Below are 23276 nucleotides of genomic sequence, written 5' to 3' on the forward strand. Positions count from 1 at the left end.
ACTATTAAGCTGAAGATGAAGATCAGTGGGAATGAGGCTGTTCAATTGTCAACCATACACTTGCATTTTCATCCCCTGGAAGAAGGTTGCACCAAAACACGTGTTACGGTGGCATCATCCCTTTTTTCTCTCTCACCATGTTGTTTACTCTCGATCAGTTTGTACACTTGGTTGTTGCTGCTTTATGTTTAAGATACTTATAGCTACCATGCTGTGCATCATCACACTTGTATGATCCCATATGGCAGTGTTTTCCAACGAGGGTGCTCCAGCTGTGGCAAAACTACAAGTTTCAGCATGCCCAGACAGCCATTGTGAAACACTGCCATAAGGGTACTTTTCCACTGTGCAATAGGTGTATATATTTATGGGATGCTGCCTCTTTTTAGTGTAAAGGAAGAGAAAAGAAAAAAGGCCCAAAGAGGCGCCTAGTGCATTACCCTAGGGAGCAAGTAATGCCCCACATAAAGTGGGGACGGGTGGGGGGTCTAAATAGATGGCCGCATATAACCTCAATATGAGGTAGTGATGAAGGAGTCCTGTGCAAGTCCGCAGGTCTCAGGATAAGTCCAGAAGGAAATCCTGTAGGAATACTGGATAGCAGGAAAAAATGACCTTTAACCAGGCGCTCTGGAGTCCAAAGAGATCTCACAGCCAAGTCATGGAAGTGAATGTAAGTTCAAGCTTTATTGGTTCAGAAAACAACAACGCGTTTCGGGGTTAACATACCCCTTCTTCAGATTGACAGATTTGTCTTTTGTAGTGTGGCCTCCTATGCTTTTGTAATTCCTATTCATAGATAACGTTTACTGCCTATTAGAATGTCATGATATATTTACTATACTTCCTTAAGTGTCAACATTTTTCAGTATTTTCCTTGTAATTAAATTTATTAATAAACAGAAAAAAAAAACAAAAAAACACAACAACATTTTTGAAAAACACTGATTTACAAATAAATTATAAAAGATAGTTGGCTAAAATAGTAAAATTTGGTCAATTCAGTCGACACAAAGGGCAGCCTTAACTCTACAGAAGGACCAGAAAGCACACAGTCAGAAAAGACTTCCCCCACTTGCATATAAATGATTCCAATCTAACATTGTCCATTAAGTCTTCATACCCTAAAGTTTTTATCTGCTTTAGACTTTCTAGCTTGCATTATAAATGTACGAAAGCTTACGGTTAATATTAAGGTTTCATTTTACTTCTATTTAGAATTTTCCACATCACTTTAAAAAAAAAAAAAAAAAAAAAAGGAGAGAGACTCTAGCTGTTCTGTAGAGAAAATGTTGCTGAAGTCTCCTCCTTATAATCACAGGTAGGTTTATTTTAAAATGTGACACTGGTATGTAATGAACACAGGATCCACCACTCACAAAAGGTGACGGTTACAGCTCCCCTTCTCCCCCTCCCTGTACAGGTCACAGTATGCATAGAAATTTCCCCATAGAAGTCAGATGTATCAATATCTGACTTTAAAGGGATACTCTACTGCTCAGCGTTTGGAACAAACAGTTTCAAACGCTGAAGCCGGGAGCTTGTGACATCATAGCCACACCCCCTCATGATGTCACACCCCGCCCCCTCAATGCAAGTCTTTGGAAGAAGGCGTGACGGCTGTCACCCCCTCCCATAGACTTGCATTTAAGGGGCAGGGAGTGACGTTGTGAGGGGGCGTGGCTATGATGTCACAAGCTCCCGGCTCCAGCGTTCGGAACAGTTTGTTCCAAACACTGAGCAGCGGAGTATCCCTTTAAATATTGTAAAATTTAAAGGGGAATCCACAGTAAATCCCTAATTCTGCAGTTACTGTTAAAAAACATGTGCTTTGATGTAAAAGAAAAAAAATATGAAGGATAAAAAAAAAAACACCTGGCTGAAAGCCAAGGATATAAATAGGGGAGGGATTGGGAGGAAGAAAACAAGACATTCCAAGCACATGAGCCCATGAGCAGGAGGTCAGAGAGTCTGCAAAGAAGATTCCCATTCCAACACTCAGCCTGCCTAATACAAATGAGATATTTAATGAAGCTCTGAATGGTAGCCTTATCTTCCCCTGTTTGATAAGCGCTGGGGAGATTTACTGCAATAAAGGGTCAACACAATTACAATTGGAAGCACGTCAAGCTGCAGGAGAACAATAAACTTGCAGTGCCAGTGAATTAGACTCAATAAGGCTTAAATTGCAAAATAAGGATTTGTTTTATTAGTTTTTACATAAAATGCAGATTAGGAGTGACAGCTTCACTAAAACATGAATTAATCACTGTTTACAGCGGCTGGAGGCAAAAAAGTGAAATAAATAAGGTGAAATTAAAGAGTTTACCCAGGTAGGTGAGGATCAATTGGATCATTTGTGGATTTAAGGCTGCAAACAGTCTGGTAACACACAGGAAGGGAGACTGCGCTACTGTCCGCACAAAGACTATTACAGATATCAGAGGAAAAGAATGCAATACGGCATCAACATTACCTTGTCTAAGGTCAACTGGCCATCTTGGGTTTAGCCTTCAGTGGGGGAAAATTGCAGCCTTAAAGGGGTACTCCAGATAATTATTATTTTTTTCATATCAACTGGTGCCAGAAAGTAAAACAGATTTGAAAATTACGTCTATTTAACAATCTTAATCCTTCCAGTACTTATCAGCTGCTGCATGCTACAGAGGAACTTGTGTAGTTCTTTCCAGTTTGACCACAGTGTTCTCTGCTGACACCTCTGCTCTCCTACTCTGGACAGTTCCTGACAAAGACATAGATGGCAGCAGAGAGCACTGTGGTCAAACTGGAAAGAACTACACAACTTCTTTTAGAGCATACAGCAGCTGATAAGTACTGAAAGGAGTCCTTTTTTTTTTTTTTTTTTTAAAGATGTCATTTCCAAATTAAGAGTTCATTTGCATATTGCATCTGAATGTTGTACTTTCTATGTTGTTTTTTTTGCTGGGTGTGTATGAGGTCTCCTGGTATGAAGCCCATACCAGCCAAACACATTGGAGGGATACAGCAAAACTAGTTTAAAAGGAAAAGTGTAGTTGCCCCTGGTAGGCAATAGGCTGCTTAGTGTTTTAATGTGCCAAAGGGACTTTGAAAAATATAGGAAAAACAAACAAAACTGAACTCTATACTATGACCCTATTCACAAACACTCCAAACAATCTGCAGCTCTGCTGCCCCCCAAAAATAGGTTAGACTGTAATTACTTTATGCTTCCCTCAGAAAAGAAGTTGACAATTTTAAAGGAATTTTTTTTCTCATAGGAAGAAACAATTAATGGAAGCGATCAGTTTATGGACTTCGACCACTGTTCATGAAGTTGTGATATCACGGGGAGCTTTGAAGTGCCACATGGCTTATTCATGGCTCTAAGTTGTGTAAATCCATAGCGTGCATTCCTGTGAAAGTTGGCTCAGACCATAAAAGGTTTTTCCTCGCTGCGTGAAGTATATAGCCGGGTCCCCTTTTACTGTCAAATGGTAAAAATAAAGCTTTTTGTAGTAATTTCTACCATCTTCAGTATAAGTTAACTCAACACTGGCTTTGTGGTTGTCATTGAGCCGGCCCCCCGAGGAGACGGACTGACACTTACTACTCATCTTTCCCTATGTGGATCTGTCACAGTTAGTAGGGAATACATCCTCCAAAACATATGTTACCCAGGTGTATATAGCGAATAGGGGAGATCTTTATCCATTTGGTTCTGATTACACTTGGAATTTGTTTCAACATGACCGTGTGAAATGCAGCTATTTACTGGCAACTTTAATATTTGTTATTTTAGGTGGAAATACTTTGTAAATGAAGATGCTTGGCACACTGAAAAGATGAGACGGGAGATTACTGAGAACAAATCACGGAATCACCTACTTAGTTGTGTGGAGTTTATACCTTAGGTCATTTGTGGATGTTACAGAGCTGAATTTGTTATTTGGAACAATATATAAACTAATAGCACTGACCAACATATATTTATATATATATATATATATATATATATATATATATATATATATATATATATATCTCAATGTGTTTACACTGGTTGTTGATCTCTTGTGACTATTCTACTCACTCACTAAGTTCACATTGCCGTAGGGCACCGTTGTGTGAAACTCCGTCAGCAATTCTTTCATTTTAATTTTTTAAACGGATAAAAAAAAAATATTAATAAATATATACATGGATATATTTATTTTTTCCAAGCAGAAGAATATAGAAAGTGCAGGCACTGCTGAACTACCATAAAAGCCAGTCTTTCAGAGAGGTCTAATGCGGTGAATGTAATTGCACACAGTATGTGGAATGGTGGTGCTCATTTGTGAAGAAACAAGAACATATGTATACAGTCCAAAATTGCAGAGATAATAAAGGCACTCACCAGATACAGTGTGACGACTTTTTTTTTTTTATTGCTTAAAAGGGTACTCCATCCCTAGACATCTTATCTCCTGTCCAAAGGATAGAGGATAGGATGTCTAATCATGGGGGGGTCCCGCCACTGGGACCTCCACGATCTCTGTGCAGTACCCGACATTAGTTTAAAAAGCTTGGAGCAGGCAGCGGGGGTCGTTAAGTCACTGCCACGCCCCTTGTGACATTACACCACGCCCCCTCAATGCAAGTCTATTGGAGGGGGTATGGCAGCCACGCCCCCCCATAGACTTGCATTGAGGGGGCGTGGTGTAATGTCACAAGGGGCGTGGCAGTGACGTAACGACCCCCACCACCTGTTCCAAGCGTTCGGAACAAAATGTTCCAAATGCTGAGGCAGGGGACTACCCCGTTAATGCACATTCTTGCAGGTACAGGCGGCCGCAAGCTGCTACGAGTGTAAGACGCCAGTGCGCATTGATTGGTGACAGCTATTTCTTAACGTGAGGAACTTCAACAGACCATTTCCTCTGACCTGTGCACTCCTACATAAGTGTACACTCTACTAGTGACGTAGAATACAGGGGAGTGTAAAAAAAATAGAACATTATTGTGCAATACAAATACATAGAAATTTATTCTATTTAAAAAAATCCTAATTACAACGTTACAGAAAAATTCCCATATCGATTCTGTCATTTAGTCCTGCATTTTCTTGTGCACACGTACCGAGTATCCACCTGGCTTCTAATTCCCTCAATCTTTTCACATTATCTGCTCCTGGTTCTATATTTAGTTTTTGCAGGCCCATAAATGATGATTTATCAATATGTCCATTATGCTCTGTATTAATATGCTCTATTAGTCTTGGTGACCCTTTACCAGTGGCTATAGATCTGACATGTTCCCTAAATCTCACATTTACCGGTCTTCTAGTACTCCCTATATAATACTTTTTGCATTTGCAGGTGATCACATACACAATGTGCTGTAGAACAAAAAATAGTGTATATGCGATCACCTGCGAATGCAAAAAGTATATAGGGAGTACTAGAAGACCGGTAAATGTGAGATTTAGGGAACATGTCAGATCTATAGCCCGGACCAGCTCACCCTACCTTCCCACCGAGGGGAGGTGAGTAGAAAACTAAAGGGGGGTCTGGATGATGACGAAGGCCGCAGTGGTCTTCAACCTGCGGACCTCCAGAGGTTTCAAAACTACAACTCTCAGGATTCCCGGACCGCCGATGGCTGTCCGGGCATGCTGGGAGTTGTAGTTTTGCAACATCTGGAGGTCCGCAGGTTGAAGACCACTGAGAAGGGATTGACAGGCGGAGAGTTCACTCGAGTATAAGCCGAGGGGGGGCGTTTTGAGCACGAAAAATCGTGCTGAAAAACTCTGCTTATACTAGAGTTTATACGGTATTGATAAATCATCATTTATGGGCCTGCAATAACTAAATATAGAACCAGGAGCAGATAATGTGAAAAGATTGAGAGAATTAGAAGCCAGGTGGATACTCAGATCGCGTGCACAAGAATACGCAGGACTTAATGACAGAATCGATATGGGGATTTTTCTGTTACGTTGTAATTAGGATTTTTTTTAAATAGAATATATTTCTATGTATTTGTATTGCACAATAACGTTCTATTTTTTCCACTCACCTGTATTCTATGTCACTAGAAGGGGAGTGTACACTTATGTAGGAGTGCACAGGTCAGAGGAAATGGTCTGTTGAAGCTCCTCACGGAAAGAAACAGCTGTCACCAATCAATGCGCACTGGCGTCTTACACTCCTAGCGGCCGCCTGTACCTGCAAGAATGTACATTAAGCAATAAAGAAGAAGTCACACTGTATCTGGCGAGTGCCTTTGTCACCTCTGCAATTTTGGACTACACGGCCAACGTCATTGTCTTTACACAGTTTTTTTGTGTCTAGAAAAGGCGCAAAAAAGGCGCAGACAGGGTTTATTTGCGCCTTTTGGTTTACACGTTTCTGCTGAGTGAGTTGCAATCCACTGATTTTGGCAATACACATGATATGGAAGGGTTTTATGAACTGCGCCTTTTTGTGAAAAAGCACAAAAAAAGGTGCAAAGCCACTGAAAAGTCTTTAAAGGAGATGTCCGGTGCTCACTTTTCTTATTTTATCCGTTCTGGGCTGAAAAATGAAAGAAAACACATTTTCTCTTACCTGCCTATTCTCCCCCGGTGCTTCAGTACAGGTGTTTGGTCCCCGGGCTGTATTCTTCTTACTTCCTGTTAGCCCGGCACGTCACAGGGAGCTTCAACCTATCACCAGCCGCAGTGATGTCCCGCCTCTGCCAGTGATAGGCTTAAGCTCCGTGTGACGTGCCGGGCTAACAGGAAGTAAGAAGAATACAGCCCGGGGACCGAACACCTGTACCGGAGCACCGGGGGAGCGTAGGCAGGTAAGAGAAAGCTTATTTTCTTTTTTTTTGCAGCCCAGAACGGATACAATAAGAAAAGTGAGCACCGGACATGTCCTTTAAAGTACACCAGCCCAGACTTAGCTTAGCTTTTTGGTGTATGTGAAGAGTAAAATTTCGGAAAAGGTGTACCTGCACAAAATGTATAAAATGCTCTGCAACCATTTCATAAATGTGGTGCTCCTATACATTATCAGCACACAAAAAAAGGTGTAGAAAAATGCTTCACTTACACCTACAATGATAAATGCCCCTCTATATTTTTTTTCTTCTAAATATGTAAAATGATGCCCAATTGGTGACCCATACCACATGTACAAGAGTATCCATTAGAGTCTTCAGACCTGACACACAGCTTTCGAAGACACATATGAGCTCAGCCTATATGTAGGAAGCCTTTTAAACCTTTCTCCCTGGAAACAAGAATCCTAAATAGCTCTCCACCAGAAGACTGAAATGGCCTCTCCTGAGGGTGTGCGTGGGAGATAGTTGTCTTCCTTCTGGAGGAGACCAATTTTGCACAGGTTATAAGCTTCAGTACGCACTAGATGGCATACATTTTCAGTTACTATATTAAATATAAATTTTAATTGGAAAAAAACTAAAAATTCTAACAAAAAACCTGGCTTTCTATTTTGTTTCTTGAGCAGGAAAACAATTAAAAAAACATGATCTTGTTTACAAAGAATGGGGAGAGTTTGAAAACCATTGGCTTCTTACATCAAGTCTCTTTGCAAATTAGCTTTATAATAGATGCCATTTGTAAACCTATCTTTCTGCACTGTGTAGTAATGAAGTAATGGCAAATTACCCAATTTAACATATACCTCGACCAAACACTGCATTGCTTCTGGTGAACTGACATGGGGAGAAATAAATCTGGGTGGCAGTGAATGAGATTCAGTAACTAAACATGAACACATACAATCTACGCACATACATTTACGAAAGGAAATTATTTCTGCAAAATGAATTATATCGCAACCAGCACAAGGATGGTAAATACTTTCTATTAACTCTGATATAGTTGAAGGGGTACTCCGCCCCTAGACATCTTATCCCCTATCCAAAGGATAGGGGATAAGATGTCAGATCGCCAGGGTCCCGCTGCTGGGGACCCCAGGGATCGCTGCTGCAGCACCCCGCCATCATTACTGCACAGAGCGAGATCGCTCTGCACGTAACGACGGGCAATACAGGGGCCGGAGCAGTGTGACGTCATTGCTCCGCCCCTCGTGATGTCAATACAAGTCTTTGGGAGGGGGCGTGGCGGTCGTCACGCCCCCTGCCATAGACTTGCATTAAGGGGACAGGCCGTGATGTCATGAGGGGTGGAGCCATGACATCACGCTGCTCCGGCCCCTGTATCGCCCGTCATTACGCACAGAGCAAACTCGCTCTGCGCAGTAATGATGGCGGGGTGCCGCAGCGGCAATCCCCGGGGTCCCCAGCAGTGGGACTGCGGCGATCTAATATCTTATCCCCTATCCTTTGGATAGGGGATAAGATGCCAGGGGCGGAGTACCCCTTTAAGTTTATTTTCTCCATTCATATTACTATCAATTAGCCTTACAGGGGTACTGCGCCCGAGACAAAGGATAGGGGATAAGATGTTTGATCATGGGGGTCCCGCTGCTGGGGATCCCTGCATTCTCTCTTGCAGCCCCCCAAGTCATCACTGCACGGAGTTAACGCCCCCTCCCATAGGCTTGCATTGAGGGGGCGGAGTGTGATGGCACGAGGGGGCGGAGCCGTGATGTCCTGATACTCCGGCCCCTGTATCGTGAGTCATCATGTACGGAGCAAACTTAGCAAACTGTGCAGTCTAGGGTGGGTTACCCCTTTAAAGGGGTACTCCACTGACCAACGTTTGGAACTAAATGTTCCGAACGCTGATTTTGCGCTGCTGGCCACACCCCCTCAATGCAAGTCTATGGGAGGGGGCGTGACGGCATTGAGGGGGCATGGCCATGACATCACAAGGTGTGTTGTTGACCACCGGAACATCGAACACTGGCCAGTGGAGTACCCCTCTGGCCCGCAGCAGTGCATGGACTTTACTGAAGGTGTCCTGTGGTTTATGGTGCCAAGATGTTAGAAGCAGATCTTTTAAGTCCTGTAAGTTGTGAGGTGCAGCCTCCACGGATCAGATTTGTTTTCCCATCGTTCAAAGTCGTTCAATCGTGTCAACATCTCACTGGGGAATTATCCTGCTGGAAGAGGTCACTGCTATCAAGGAATTCCATTACCAGGATGGGGAGGACTTGATCAGTATAAAATGTTTAAAAGGGGGTACGTGCCAAAGTAACATCCACGTAAATGCCAAGACAAAATGTTTCCAAGCAGAACAGATGCCTACGTTCACTGGTCATCTTCCCATAATGCATCTTGGTGCCATCTTTTCCACAGATATCTGGCATTCCACATGATTCATCAGACCAGGCCTCATTCTTCCGTTACTCCATAGTCCAGTTCTGTTGTTCATGTGCCATTCAGCAGTGAACAGGGGTAAACATGGGCCCCCTGACTGGTTTGTAGCTATGCAGCACACCGTAATGCACTGTGTGTTCTGACCCATAGCCAGCATTCAGCATCTCATAGGACTGTACAGAGAAAATCATTTCCGCTTCACACAGTGGACACTATGGGATCTGTAGAGTCAGACCGGAAGGGGGATTGTAATTTAGAAAGAAAGCCATCAGTAATAAAACTAATTTGCGCTGCTATTAAGCTAATCTACATAACTAATGGCGCAGAACAAAAAAAAAAAAACCTAAAGTGCCCCTAAAATATTTTTTTTTTAGCAATCTGTGCTACAGTAGCTCTTCTGTGGGTTCAGACTAGATGGTTTATACTCTCCTCCTCACATATATCAATGAGCTTTAATTGCCTATGACCCAGGGTTGCCGGTTGTCCTTTATTGGATCACTTTTGTTAGGTACTAACCACTGGGTACCACAAGTACCCCACAAAACCTGCCATTTTAGAAATTCTCCTACCAAGCTGTCTTGTGATCACAATTTGGCCCTCGTCAAAGTAAGGTTGGGTTCACATCACGTTTTTGCCATACTGTTTTCAATCAGTTTTTCTAAAGAAAACCGTACGGCAAAAAAACGGATGGAACAGTATGGGAAAAAGTAAACCGTATGAGTTTTTAAACCGTATAATGTTTTTAAAAGTGCATACAGTCCGTCCGTTTTACGGTATTTTAAATAAAACATACGTTTTTGAAAATGTTGTCCATTTTAATGGGAGGGGTGTTGGGTGGAGACTGCAGGATGCAAATGTGCATGTGCCAAGTAAATAACGTATACGGGTTCCCGTATGGAACCGTATACATGTGCGTTTCCCATTGACGTCCATGTTAAAAAAAATAAAAAAAAAAGTATGTAGTTGCAGTACGGTTTTTAAACCGGAGACAAAACTGTGTTCAACTACGGTTTTGAGTACGGGAGAAAACCGTATTGCAAGCAAACCGTATGCAACCGGATGCATCCGGGTGGATACGGTTTTCAATTATTTGTCTATGTATACGGTTTTCAACACGGTTCCATGAGTTTTCAATAATGAAAAGGTATACGGGAAACGTACGTGAACCCACCCTCACTCAGATCCTTCTGCTTACCCATTATCCTGCTTCCAACAGGTCAAGACAGGTGTCAATGTCATTAGAAAACCAATGTTATTCAGTTCACCAGTGTATAACTCTCTATTCCAGTTTTTCCCAACCAGGGTGCCTCCAGCTGTTGCAAAACTACAACCCCCAGCATGCCTGGACAGCCAAAGGCTGTCCAGGCAAGCTGGGAGTTGTAGTTTTGCAACATCTGGAGGCACCCCGGTTAGGAAACACTGGAGTTCGTTCATGCTGGGAGTTGTAGTTTTGCAACAGCTGGAGGCACTCCGGTTGGGAAACACTGCTCTAGTCCATCAATTGCCTTTGGACTGGACACCTGATTTTTCACAATGCATTGCAATCGAATAATGACATATTCCTTCATATTGGGTTTGTTGGACAAATTTCTGTGACTACCCTATTGATCTAAGTTTGGAATAAAAGAGTCAAAAATGCTGGAAAAAAAACAACAACCCCATTCCGTTTCATTAGAACACAATTTTAAAACTCTGCTTCATGTACAAACACCCCAACAAGAATCCAGAAAAAGTCTACATTTTGCATTTTAACTAGAAAAGAAAAAATGCAATTATAAAGTAGTAAAAGATTTACAAAGTTTGGTAATGTTTTACGCTATATTAAGAATGCTGTACAGCAAAATAATCAAGAAAACAAAACAAAACAACAACAAAAAGAGAACATTTGTAAGGAGGCTTCATTGTGCTGGGGCTGCTCCCTGCAGAGTAATGGACTTTACATGAACTGTCAGGGATGGAGGGTGGGAAGGAGCAGATAGAACTATTCTGAGAGTTGTCTAAGCTCAAGACAACTACTGTCCCGTTTCAAGCATGTTAAGAACCTTTACCTTTCCAGCAGAGACTACTTAAAGGGGTACTCCGGTGAAAACCTTTTTTCTTTTAAATCAACTGGTGGCAGAAAGTTAAACATATTTATAAATTACTTCTATTAAAAAAATCTTAATCCTTCCTGTACTTATTAGCTGCTGAATACTACAGAGGAAATTCTTTTCTGTTTGGAATGCTCTCTGATGACATCACAAGCACAGTTCTCTCTGCTGACGTTATAATAATAATAATAATGCTTTATTTATTGTTGTCCTTAGTGGGATTTGAACCCAAGTCCCCAGCACTGCAAGGCAGCAGTGCTAACCACTCAGCCACCATGCTGCCCTTAGCATACATCTGCTATGCATGGTTGCTAAAATGGACAGAGACGTCAGCAGAGAGCACTGTGTTCGTGATGTCATCAGTGTTCCAAAAAGAAAGGAATTTCCTCTGTAGCATTCAGCAGCTAATAAGTACTGGAAGGATTAAGATTGTTTTACAAATATGTTTAACTTCCTTCCACCAGTTGATTTAAAAGAAAAAAGGTTTTTACCGGAGTACCCCTTTAACATTACCTCCAGCGTATAAATATCTGCAACAAAACGAGTTTAAACTGAAAGGCTACAAAGTATGTAGTATTTTTTATATATTTAAATTATTTAAAAAAAATAGAACATATTTAGAAGCATTCTAAGAATGAAAATGAGTAAAGGATATAGATATACATATATTCATAGAACAAACATTATTTTAATTTGTTTTAAATAACAGTCAGTCATTAGAATGTGTGTGTGTGTATATATATATATATATATATATATATATATCCTACTTTCTTGTTGCACTGTAGATTCTACTTTTATTTAAATACCTATCATTTACCTTTTGATTGTGAATAAACACACACGTGTGTGTGTGTATAATCTTTAGGTTTTTAAAAATATTATATGCTACTTTGTTGCACTGTAGATTTCACTTATTTCAGTACCTATAATTTACTTGTTTGTGAATAAGCACACACATAAATATATATATATATATATATATATATATATATATATATATATAGATGCAAATCAAAAAAAGTTGCAGTATCTTGTAATACCTTTTTTATTGGACCAACAGAATTTTGTAGAGACAAGCTTTCGGGATTCCTCCCTTTATCAAGTCCAAAGCAAATTAAAAAAAAGCAAATCAAAAAAGCAAATATATATATATATATATTTATATATATATATATATATATATATGTGTGTGTGTGTGTGTGTGTGTGTGTGTGTGTGTGTGTAATCTTTAGTTTTTATAAAAATTGTACTTTTATTACTTGTACATTAACTCTTTATTTTACTACCTACTCGACATCAAGCCGAAGCCAGAGATAACTTTCTTATCTCCAATTAGTGCTGCATTGTTAATTAGGTTTAACCCTTTTCATCACACTCCACTGATAGCAATGCACACAGTGACACCTACAGTCTATAATCTGGTACTGAATCTTCTACACTACTGCCAAATGGTTACAGGTCCTTTAATAACACAGGTAATACCATATACAGACTCCAAGCCTCTTTTTCTGCACATGTGCAGTGAACTATAAAGACAGACGCTATGGAGGAGATTTATCAAAACCTGTCCAGAGGGAAAGTTGCCCATAGCAACCAATCAGATCACTTCTTTCATTTTGCAGAAGCCTTGTTAAAAATGAAAGAAGCGATCTGATTGGTTGATATGGGCAACTGGGCTACTTTTCCTCTGGACCGGTTTTGATAAATCTCCCCCTATATCTCAATGAAAGATATTTATCAAGCTCCGCAGTAGATTTTTTTTGCGTAAAAAAAGTCACACTTACTAGCGCACGTGCGACTTTTTCTATACATGCTCTGACTTTTAGATTTTGGTTTATTCCAAAGTAAATTTCTGAAATCTGCTCACGTAGTAATTATTTTTTTTTTTACATTGCAGTGGTCATGTATTTATCAAATGCGATTGTCGCTATTTATAAAGAAAAAAAGTTGCATCTCCATTTAAAGGTTGCATATGTATTCCAGGTCCAACCTGGCTTACAGAAAGTGCATACGTCCACAGAAAAGGAAAAAATTAATGACCTAACTAATAACTCTTAATTTTAAGGTTGAAAATACACACTGTACATCTTGTTAATTTTAGGACACGTACATGTGTACATGTGTTAAAATAGAATAAGGCACAAAATAATTGTGTAGGAATTTTTACAGACTGCGTAAATAACCCACGTGTCACTTAAAAAAACAAAAAACAACATTCACAGTAATACAGCTGCATGCACATTTTGGGGTGGGCAATGAGCTGTGTTTTTTTTTTTTTTTTCGTGGCTTCACTATTGTTTGCGCCTGTTGGTGCTGCACTGTCTTCCTTCCTGACGTAAACTCCGGCCTCAGCGCAGCGACGCAAGACTCCGCCCACCAACATCACAATATGCAGGCCCAAAAGAAGACAAAAAAGCCTCCAGAGTACGGATATTCATGGTGCAGCATAGTATGTTTTTAATATTTTTAATTTCTGAGGAGGGTGGATCGGTTGCTGCGGTATAGTTGGTGCAGCTACTTCGTGCCAGACAGGCCAGTCAGTGTCACCCGAAGCGGTACCGCTAAAAGCTCTCTTACAGGTCAATGATTTACCACATATTACAGGTTACAGATGTAAATGTGACGTTTTACCTCGTTCCGCTTTATTCTTCTGGCTACGATCAGCTGAATCATCCCTCGTCTATTGCCTTCTGTAGACATAGATTTTCGCAGTGTTTCCATGGCATCTTGATTCGTTTTGCCTAGTAGGGATTCACCGTTGACAGCAACAAGCTGGTCATTCACATGAAGCCTTCCATCCTTGTAGGTGTGAAAGAATAGGTGTCAAACTCATGCACAATTCTAGACAGTAAGATGAAGTTACGTCTAGGAAATGTCACTGCAAATGTTATTTCATCTCCAAACTTATACCGAGTCATACAGAACATGAGTTGTAGTGGAGAACAACAAGATGTAATTGCAGAAAATCACGATCGTTTTTGGTTTATTATTTTTAAGGACCAATCATTGGGGAAGATTACTTTTTAAGAGTAGTTTATGGTGTTTGCAGAAAGTCATATCCTGCTGGGGTGGGGAAAAAAATGAGATAAGGAAAAACCTATACTAACCTAGCCCCATTCTTAGAAGCTACTGTTTGGCTCTGTCCAGTCCCCTAAACGTCTCTTTTTTTCCACTTCAGAGACAAGTACACGGAGCAGAAAATGCCTACTCTGCAGTCAGTAATGGGCTGAGCCAGTTTGGTCCTGCACTGACCGCATGTCATCGGAGGTAGGCAAAAGACAGACCATCGGGGGGAATAGGGGCAAAGTAAGTACAGGTTTTTCTCTTTTTCACAGATACAGAAGGATATGAATTTTTGCAAAACAATAACCCTGTTAAGATGTAATTTTCGTCACACAAACACTAGTCTTTAAAAGGGTATTCAAATTTCATAAAGTGGACATGCATTGCTGTAACATGCTATCCTGAGAACAAAGGGGTCCCAGCCCTGATCATGGACTCGGTTTAAGTTCCCTGTACAACTGAGTGGTCAGGAAGGCCACTTGGCAAAGTGCAACAATGAAGAGGCTACAGCCCTAACTTTCTCACCAATCCTCACTGTTTGGGATGGCAACAGGCCTTCACTTTATATACAGTTTTTGGGAGAAAAAAAACAAATACAGTACACAGCATATCACTTATAATAAATGAAGATATGCTTTTATTATACAGGTTGTTACATTTGTAGCTATATCAGTTGTATTTGATGCTAAGTGCTGCAGACACCATTAGATAGCTGTGAGGGTATAAAAGGAAACTGAACCTTCCTTGGAGCTGATGGTAGTTGCAAAACTTATAAAATTGCCTTTGTATTTTTTCAGCCAAATGTCATGGAGGCAGGGTCAGGCTGCTCAGGTCTCACAGCGTGGTACTCCTCCTTGCTTGTCCTCACCTCCCATTATCAACCTGACTGACATGCAGAGCCCAGTTTGTTTCAATATGGGAATGGGAAGTGACAGCAACCGAGGAGGCGTGCCACGCTGTGGGACTTAAGCAGCTTGACCCCACCTCCTTGGCACTTGGCTGAAGATAAAAAAAAAAGGCAATAATGTTTGTCAATCAACGGTGTCTGCAGCTCTTAGCAGCAAGTACTGCTTACAGATTACCTTTAACCCCTTAAGGATCAGGGTTTATCTGTTTTTGCATTTTCATTTTTTGCTCCTTGCCTTTAAAAAATCATAACTTTCAATTTTGCACCTAAAAATCCATATGATTGCTTATTTTTTGAGCCACCAATTCTACTTTGTAATGACGTCAGTCATTTTGCCCAAAAATCTATGGTGAAACGGAAAAAAAACATCATTGTGCGACAAAATTGAAAAAAAAAAACGCCGTTTTGTAACTTTCCGGGGCTTCAGTTTCTACGTAGTACATTTTTCGGTAAAAATGACACCTTATCTTTATTCTGTAGGTCCATACGATTAAAATGATCCCCTACTTATATAGGTTTGATTTTGTCGTACTTCTGGAAAAAATCATAACTACATGCAGGAAAATTAATACCTTTAAAATTGTCATCTTCTGACCCCTATAACTTTTTTATTTTTCCGTTTATGGGGCGGCAGGAGGGCTCATTTTTTGCGCCGTGATCTGAAGTTTTTAACGGTACTATTTTTGCATTGATAGGACTTATTGATCTTTTTATTCATTTTTAAATGATATAAAAAGTGACCAAAAATGCACTATTTTGGACTTTGGAATTTTTTTGCGCGTACGCCATTGACCGAGCGGTTTAATTAACGATATATTTTTATAATTCGGACATTTCCGCACGCGGTGATACCATGTATGTTGATTTTTATTTACACTTTTTTTTTTATGGGAAAAGGGGGGGAATTCAAACTTTTAATAGGGAAGGGGTTAAATGATATTCATTCACTTTTTTTTGCAGTGTTATAGCTCCCATAGGGACCTATAACACTGCACACACTGATCTTTATCATTGATCACTGGTTTCTCATAGGAAACCAGTGATCGATGATTCTGCCGCTTGACTGCTCATGCCTGGATCTCAGGCACTGAGCAGTCATTCGGCGATCGGACAGCGAGGAGGCAGGTAGGGGCCCTCCCGCTGTCCTGTAAGCTGTTCGGGATGCCGCGATCTTGCCGCGGCTATCCCGAACAGCCCACTGAGCCCACCGACACTTTTTACTTTCACTTTTAGCTGCGTGGCTCAGCTCTGAGCGCGCGGCTAAAGGGTTAATAGCTCGCTGCGCCGCGATCGGCGCTGCGCGCTATTAGCGGCGGGTCCCGGCTTCACTATGACGCCGGGCCCGCCGTGATATGATGCGGGGTTACCGTGTAACTCCGCGTTATATCACGGGAGCAGGACCAAGGACGTACCTGTACGTCCTTGGTCCTTAAGGGGTTAATAAATTCAAGAGAGGAAAAACTTTTTGGGGGAGATTTATCAACGGAATTAGAGTTTTTTTTTTTTTTTTTTGCTTACAAAAGTCACACAAACAGTCGCATGTGCACCTAAGCAAATTTTTGTGCGACTTTTGGCTGTAAGCAAAAAGCTACAAAAGAGCTTACCAAAGTGAATAACATTTTTCCCTTTGCAGTGGTCAGGGATTTATCAAGTACAAAAGTCCCACAAAAAGTCGCAACACCTTAAAAACTCTGTAAATGTAAGCAAGCCCGGAGCTGGCTTACAAAATGGCTTTGGAGAGCAAATTTTTATATTTCCCGCTGACAGCCGTGATCACAGCTCCAGCAGGAAATATATTGCAACTGTACAAAGGAACCTGGGCTGGCATCACTCTGCAGCCTCTCGGGCTCGGTCTGATTCTATCCTCGTTACCCTAGCTTAGTGACGGGGACACTGCTTTACATCCCCCCATGCTGGGATACAAGGGGAGGGGATGTAAATCAGTGTCCCCATCATTAACTTAGGGTAGCGGGGATAGAATCAGATGGATCCTGGGCGGCTGCAGAGTGATGCCAGCCCAGGCTCCTTTAAACCTACCTCGGCGCCGCAGCGTTTTTCTAGTCTCTACTATAAATTCACATTACCCGCTGGGTCTCCTGTTTGCCCGGGACCGAGCAGCCAATAGCGGGACCTGGCAGGAAATTTGATAATACAGTATGGGATATAGAAACTTCCCACGGCTCCATCATATGTTAAAAGGAGCCCGGGCTGGCATCACTCTGCAGTCCCCCCGGCTCCATCTGATACTATCCCCCCTACTTTATTTAACTTAATAAGGGGACGGGGACACTGCTTTACATCCCCCTTGTCTCCCACCCGCACCGCACATCTCCCACTCACTACAAGAATACAACTTCCACCATGCCCTTACAGTGAGGGCATGCCGGGAGTTGTAGTCTTGTAGCGGGCGGGAGATGTGCGGAGCGGGCGGGAGACAAGGAAGGAGATGGAAATCAGTGTCCCCGTCCCCTTATTAAGTTAAATCGAGTAGGGGGGATAGCATCAGATGGAGCCCGGGCGGCTTCAGAGTGATGCCAGCCCGGGCTCCAAAACGGTGCCAGCGAGTATCTCTATCCATATGTGATTTCACATTTCCTGCTGGGTCCCGTGATTGTCCAGGACCGAGCAGCCAATCACGGGACCCCGCCGGGAAATTTGATATAGAAATTTGCAGTGTTAGGTCAGCTCGAGCTCCCTTTGCTACGGCGCCACGGAGTTTACTGCAATTTCAAATTTCCCACCGGGTCCCGTTTCACGGGATCCTGCGGGAACTATGAAATTACAATCATTTTCTGATCACCGACGGCCAGGGAGAGGAGCGCATTACCGCACGCTTCCCTGGCTTGCAGAAGTACAACTCCCAGCATGCCGTTAAAATAAGGGCATGCTGGGAGTTGTAGTTGTGCGGCGGGGCCAGTGACAAACTTGTCACCTGCCCTCTGCTGCACAACTAAATCTTCCAGCATGCCCTTACTGTAAGTCGAGCAGCGGTGTGTAGGTGACAAGCTTGTCGCTCACCCGCACATCTCCCGCACCACGACTTCAACTCCCAGCATGTCCTTACTGTATGGGCATGCTGGGAGTTCTAGTTGTGCGGCACGGTAGATGCGTGGGCGGGTGACAAATGTATTAACCTATTTTTCTTGTTTTTTTTCTTTTCATTTAAGATGTGGACTACTTCGGATTCAGTGGACTGCGTCTATGACCAGCGTTTTTTTTCCCCTGTTTAATGTTAATAAAACGGTTAACAAGGGGGGGGGGGGGTTTTGGAATAATTTTTTTTCTTTTAAACGTGTTGTTTTTTTTATTTATTTAGTTGGCAGGCTTAGTAGTGGAAGCTGTCTAATAGACGGACTCCATTACTAAGCCGGGCTTAGCATTAGCCACAAAAACAGATAGCACTAACCCCCAATTATTACCCCGGTACCCACCACCACAGGGGCGCCAGGAAGAGCCAGAACCAACAGGCCCTGAGCTTAAAAATGGCGCTCCTGGGCCTAGACGGTAAAAGGCTGGCATTATTTAGGCTGGGGAGGGCCAGTACCAATGGTCCTTGCCCACCCTGGTAATGACAGGCTGTTGCTGCTTTGTTACTGGTCCTCCCAGCTTAAGTAACGGCAGCCTGTTACCGCCTAGGCCCAGGAGCGCCATTTTTAAGCTCAGGCCTGTTTGTACAGACTCCTCTCGGCACTCCTGTGACTGTGGGTACCGGGTAATAATTGGGGGTTAGCACTAGCTGTATTTTGTGCCTAACTCCTAGCCCGGCTTAGTAATGGATTCCGTCTATAAGACAGTTTCCACTATTAAGCCTGCCAAGTAAATAATAAAAAAAATAAAACAACACGATTAAAAAAAAAAATTAGTCCAAAAGCATGATGCACATTTCACTTTTATTTCTGTGTATTTTTTCGCTGTTTTGGATGTGGATTAGCCCCATTCAATGGAGATAATCTATGACCAACGTTCCTGACAGGCAAATGTCACATGTGGTATGTTACATATAACACCCACTACAATTCTTGGTGTGAAAACGACAGCATGTATTCCTAGTGGCAACAAAGGGATGAAATGCATGGCAAAATACGCAGTAGGAGCATAGCCTTAGAGCGGTACTGTATCCAAGCAGCAGCCACAAGGGCAAATAAGCAGTACCCGTCTGATTAGCACAGCAGCACAACCATCATAGGTCACCAATAGGTTAACCATATGTATGTAATAACGTTTTTAAGAACATGGCCGTGTCTTGTCAGTCAAAAAGAAAACCTACATAAAGCTAAGTTGAGTTGAGATTCTCACCTACCCCCCCCCCCCCCCCCCCCAATGTCTCTTGAGACAGTGTAAAATTAACCCCTAAGGGAGTTTACACTGAAAAAACATTATTGCTTCAAATTTTAATTTTGTTCACTGGTGACCTAAATATCAAGAAATAAATAGTATCAGTAGGTGATATAGAGGAGTACAACTCCCATAAGACATATACGCTGCTGGATATAATCTCAACGTATATATCGATTTTCATCCCTCTCAGAGGAAGGACGAAAAGTAATTGGAAGTGCAGTGTTGTACGTTATTGATCAGTATATATCACGACTACTTTGCAGGCTGTAACGCTTGGATTATGCATAGGCAATTACGTCTAGGCAATTATCATTGGCAAACTATCAAAAATGCAGATTACCGTGAAAACATCGCTGCTTAGATCGGTTCTGTCTCCACAGCTACAGGGTATGAAGCGGTCAATGTACTATAAACTGCAGGTGGCTGAAAAGGCCAATGCTGACCAAAGACGGGCATCACGGGATAGTTCATAGGCCACGTTGGATTTTTTTGTTGTTTTCGAAGTAGTTATTGACAACACAAGTCAAATAACAGATGTGCACAACCTACCTATTAACTTGGCAGTCGGGGTCATATTCAAAACTCTTCACACCAAAATTTGGGTGCAAAAAATTTCACATCAGATGTTCAACAGAGTTTCACATGAGAATTATCCAAGGTTTACACTAGTCACACCAGTTTTGCAAAAGTGGGCATGGCTATGTAAATTTCATGTTTTACGTTATATTTTCAATGGGGTCCATTTTACATCAAAAATTTCACACCAGCTTTTTGCTAGTGTAGAAATCACAAAAATGGTTGTATTTTTTTTTTCTTTAGCTTTTGGGGAAAAGGTTATTTAATCAATTTAAATAATTATTATTGGAAAATGTTATAAAAAAAAATGTTTTTCTCCCTGCTACCCGGGCTCCTTACCTGACCGTGTGCTCACCATATCACCGGCCGAGGCGGGACATCACTGCGGCCGGCAATACACTGACTGCAGTGTGATGTTCTGAGCCTAAGAAGCAGATAGCAGAGCAGCACTGGGGGGAACGTAGGTAGGTGAGTTAAAGGTTTTTTTTTTTTTGTTTTTTTTTGCAGCCCAGGCACAGAAGTTAAGAGATAAAGTTAAAAGTTTTGGGCCGCAATTCTCCTTTAAAAGTCAAGAGAACTTTTATTCAAGGCCGAATTGGAGCTGAATACTGGTGCATAATTACGTGAATAAATTCCTGGCCAATTCCTCAGTGTAAACATACTCTTAGAAATTACTTGACAATTAGGCAACTAGAAGCCCATCAGATGACTAAACATGATGCCAAGTTACAATACTGTGTAATATGCTTCTATTACCTCTGTGCACTGCTTTGTCCTGTTTTCATGCACGGGACTCGCACCCAAAATTTCTAAAGTGCAAAAGTAATTATTTTTATTGTTGTCTATGGCTTTTTCCAGCGTTTTGACTTGTCAGAGAAAATAAATCACATGGTCTCTGGGGGGAACTTGGCTACCCATCACTAGATGGGCGGGTAGCAGGTAGTGCCCACTAGGGCTGCACGATATGGTGAAAATGAGCGATTGCGATTTTGGGCCTAAATATTGCGATTTCGATATGTGATGTGATATAATTTAAAAAAATGGTGAAATCCCCCCCCATTTCATGTCCAATCGCCTCCATTTCAAATCTCCCCCTTGTCACATTCTCCTCCCCCGTCACATTCTGGAGGCCCCCTGGTTGGGAAACACTGACTTTTAGTATTTAAATTAGTTTTTACCTGCTCTGGCCAGCCCCACCACGGGAGCCAGCCCGGGCAGATAATCACGTTTTCCCGGGGGGCCGTATCGCTATATCGCAAAAAGCAAAAGTCGAGATTCGATTGCTTTTGCGATATATAGTGCAGCCCTAGTGCCCACCCACTGCAGCGTAGCCTCCCTCACCCGGAGACCATGTAACTTATGACACATTATCTCTGACCACCGCATGGAATGCCAGAAATGATCAGAGACAACAAGAAATTACTTGTCCTACAGCTCTTCCTGGTATAGGCACCATGCATAAAAACCGGACAAAGAAAAAAATAAATAAAAGCATATAACACCGTAATATAACAGGATGGTATATAATACTAAAGCCAGTCAATCCAACATTCAAATGAATGGCTGGCCATGTAAATATGGCTTTATAGCCATATAGCAGAATGTTATGTATGGCAACAAGACGGTTAAAGGTTTAAAAAATAAATAAACTATAACTACTATTATCAGGTAACATAAAAAACGTTCCATGATGGCATAAAAGTCGCTTACTTTGGATGCAGCTCCACCATTGATGATCGATTTTACAAAAATGCCCAGGTCGGCATGGTTCTCTTTTGACCGATTTCCCTTGACACTAACGCCGAGACCCGCCGATCCAGAATCATTTAGTGGGATTTCAAATGTTAGGAATTCTCTCGTTCCATCAGGTGTGAGAACAAGATCGTCCTCTTCTGGTGGCTAAAATAGTAAGAAAACAGCTGATGAAAAGAATGAAGGCCGACTATTACGGTAAATGTAATGTAACTGTAAGGCTTTATTCACATGCTGCATTTGACACAGTTTTTATCATACTGAGAGAATAAACCCTAAGGGTAAAGTTTTCTACAGCAAAACCAGCAGTGCAAAGCCACACCATATCATGTGGATTTTGGTGTGAATTAACCACTTTAAATATTTCTGTGCTTTCTTTTCGTTAATTTAAATACTTCTGGATGTAAAGAAAAAGCACAGCATTAGGGTTTACTAGCAGATTGTGACTTCCCCCATTAATTAATAAGGAAAATCAAGAAAATATCTGCAAGAGAAATAAACAAGCTGTGGATTTAGAAATCTGCACCTCAGTGCTGTTTTGATGTAGGATTTGAGCAAGAACAAGAAAGGACTGAAAACCTGAAAGTTTTTTTTTAATAAAAATTTATTTATTTTTCATCCACAAAGTTTTAATAAAAAAATGTGATGAACCTGTCAATATGAAAACAGGTGTAAATAAACACATTGCTAAATAGGGTTTCTCATTAGGATTTCGGGCATACCTTTTTTAATAAATAATTCTGCAAAATATTAGCCCTTCATATGCAAATTAGGCTAAGTGCCAGGGGGCATTCCCTATCATGCGAGAGCCGAATAGGTCCAGCTCATGTCCCAGTTATCTAGTGGCTGTCGGTCAAACAGAGAAGGTAGAAGTAAGCACTGAGCAGGCCTTGGGGCTGTAATAAAGAGGACAAGGGCAGGACCTGCCTGGGATCTTACCATGCTGGGAACGCCCCCATGGCACTTGAGCCTCATTTGAATATTAACAAAAAAGGCTAATATCTGAATGATTCAGAAAACAAAAAATTTAAAAATATAAGGTATGCCTAAAATCAAGATTATTCGGCCTATCTAGAAATGGGCTTATTTACACTCCTGTTTTTGGCGACAGGTTCAATTAAAAAATGGCATGTGAAAATGCACCCAAATAAAGATAAAAAGCAATTAGAGTGTTATGATGATATATAACAAAAAATGGAAAGAACTGACAGATGTTGCTTAATTCACAGAAGAGTGAAGGGCGTCTAATGGATACATAAATGATACTAAAAAGGGGCAGCGCTAATGGACGC

General features: G+C 41.5%; 1 protein-coding gene across 12 annotated transcripts in view; it reads right to left on the reverse strand.

Annotated features, from left to right (window-relative positions):
* The window catches only part of PARD3 (par-3 family cell polarity regulator), a 613817-nt gene that overhangs the window by 276959 nt on the left and 313582 nt on the right, over window positions 1–23276 (reverse strand). For 11 of the 12 annotated variants that reach the window (XM_056519476.1, XM_056519469.1, XM_056519473.1 and 8 more), the window contains 2 exons: window positions 21943–22131; window positions 13980–14147 (listed from right to left, as the gene is read on the reverse strand). In XM_056519476.1, coding sequence (XP_056375451.1) covers window positions 13980–14147; window positions 21943–22131 — 357 coding nt within the window. The remainder of the gene's footprint in view (window positions 1–13979; window positions 14148–21942; window positions 22132–23276) is intronic. The other variant, XM_056519478.1, reaches the window with a different exon arrangement.

The sequence above is a fragment of the Hyla sarda genome, chromosome 5, assembly GCF_029499605.1.
Source record: "Hyla sarda isolate aHylSar1 chromosome 5, aHylSar1.hap1, whole genome shotgun sequence".
Classification (NCBI taxonomy): Eukaryota; Metazoa; Chordata; class Amphibia; order Anura; family Hylidae; genus Hyla; species Hyla sarda.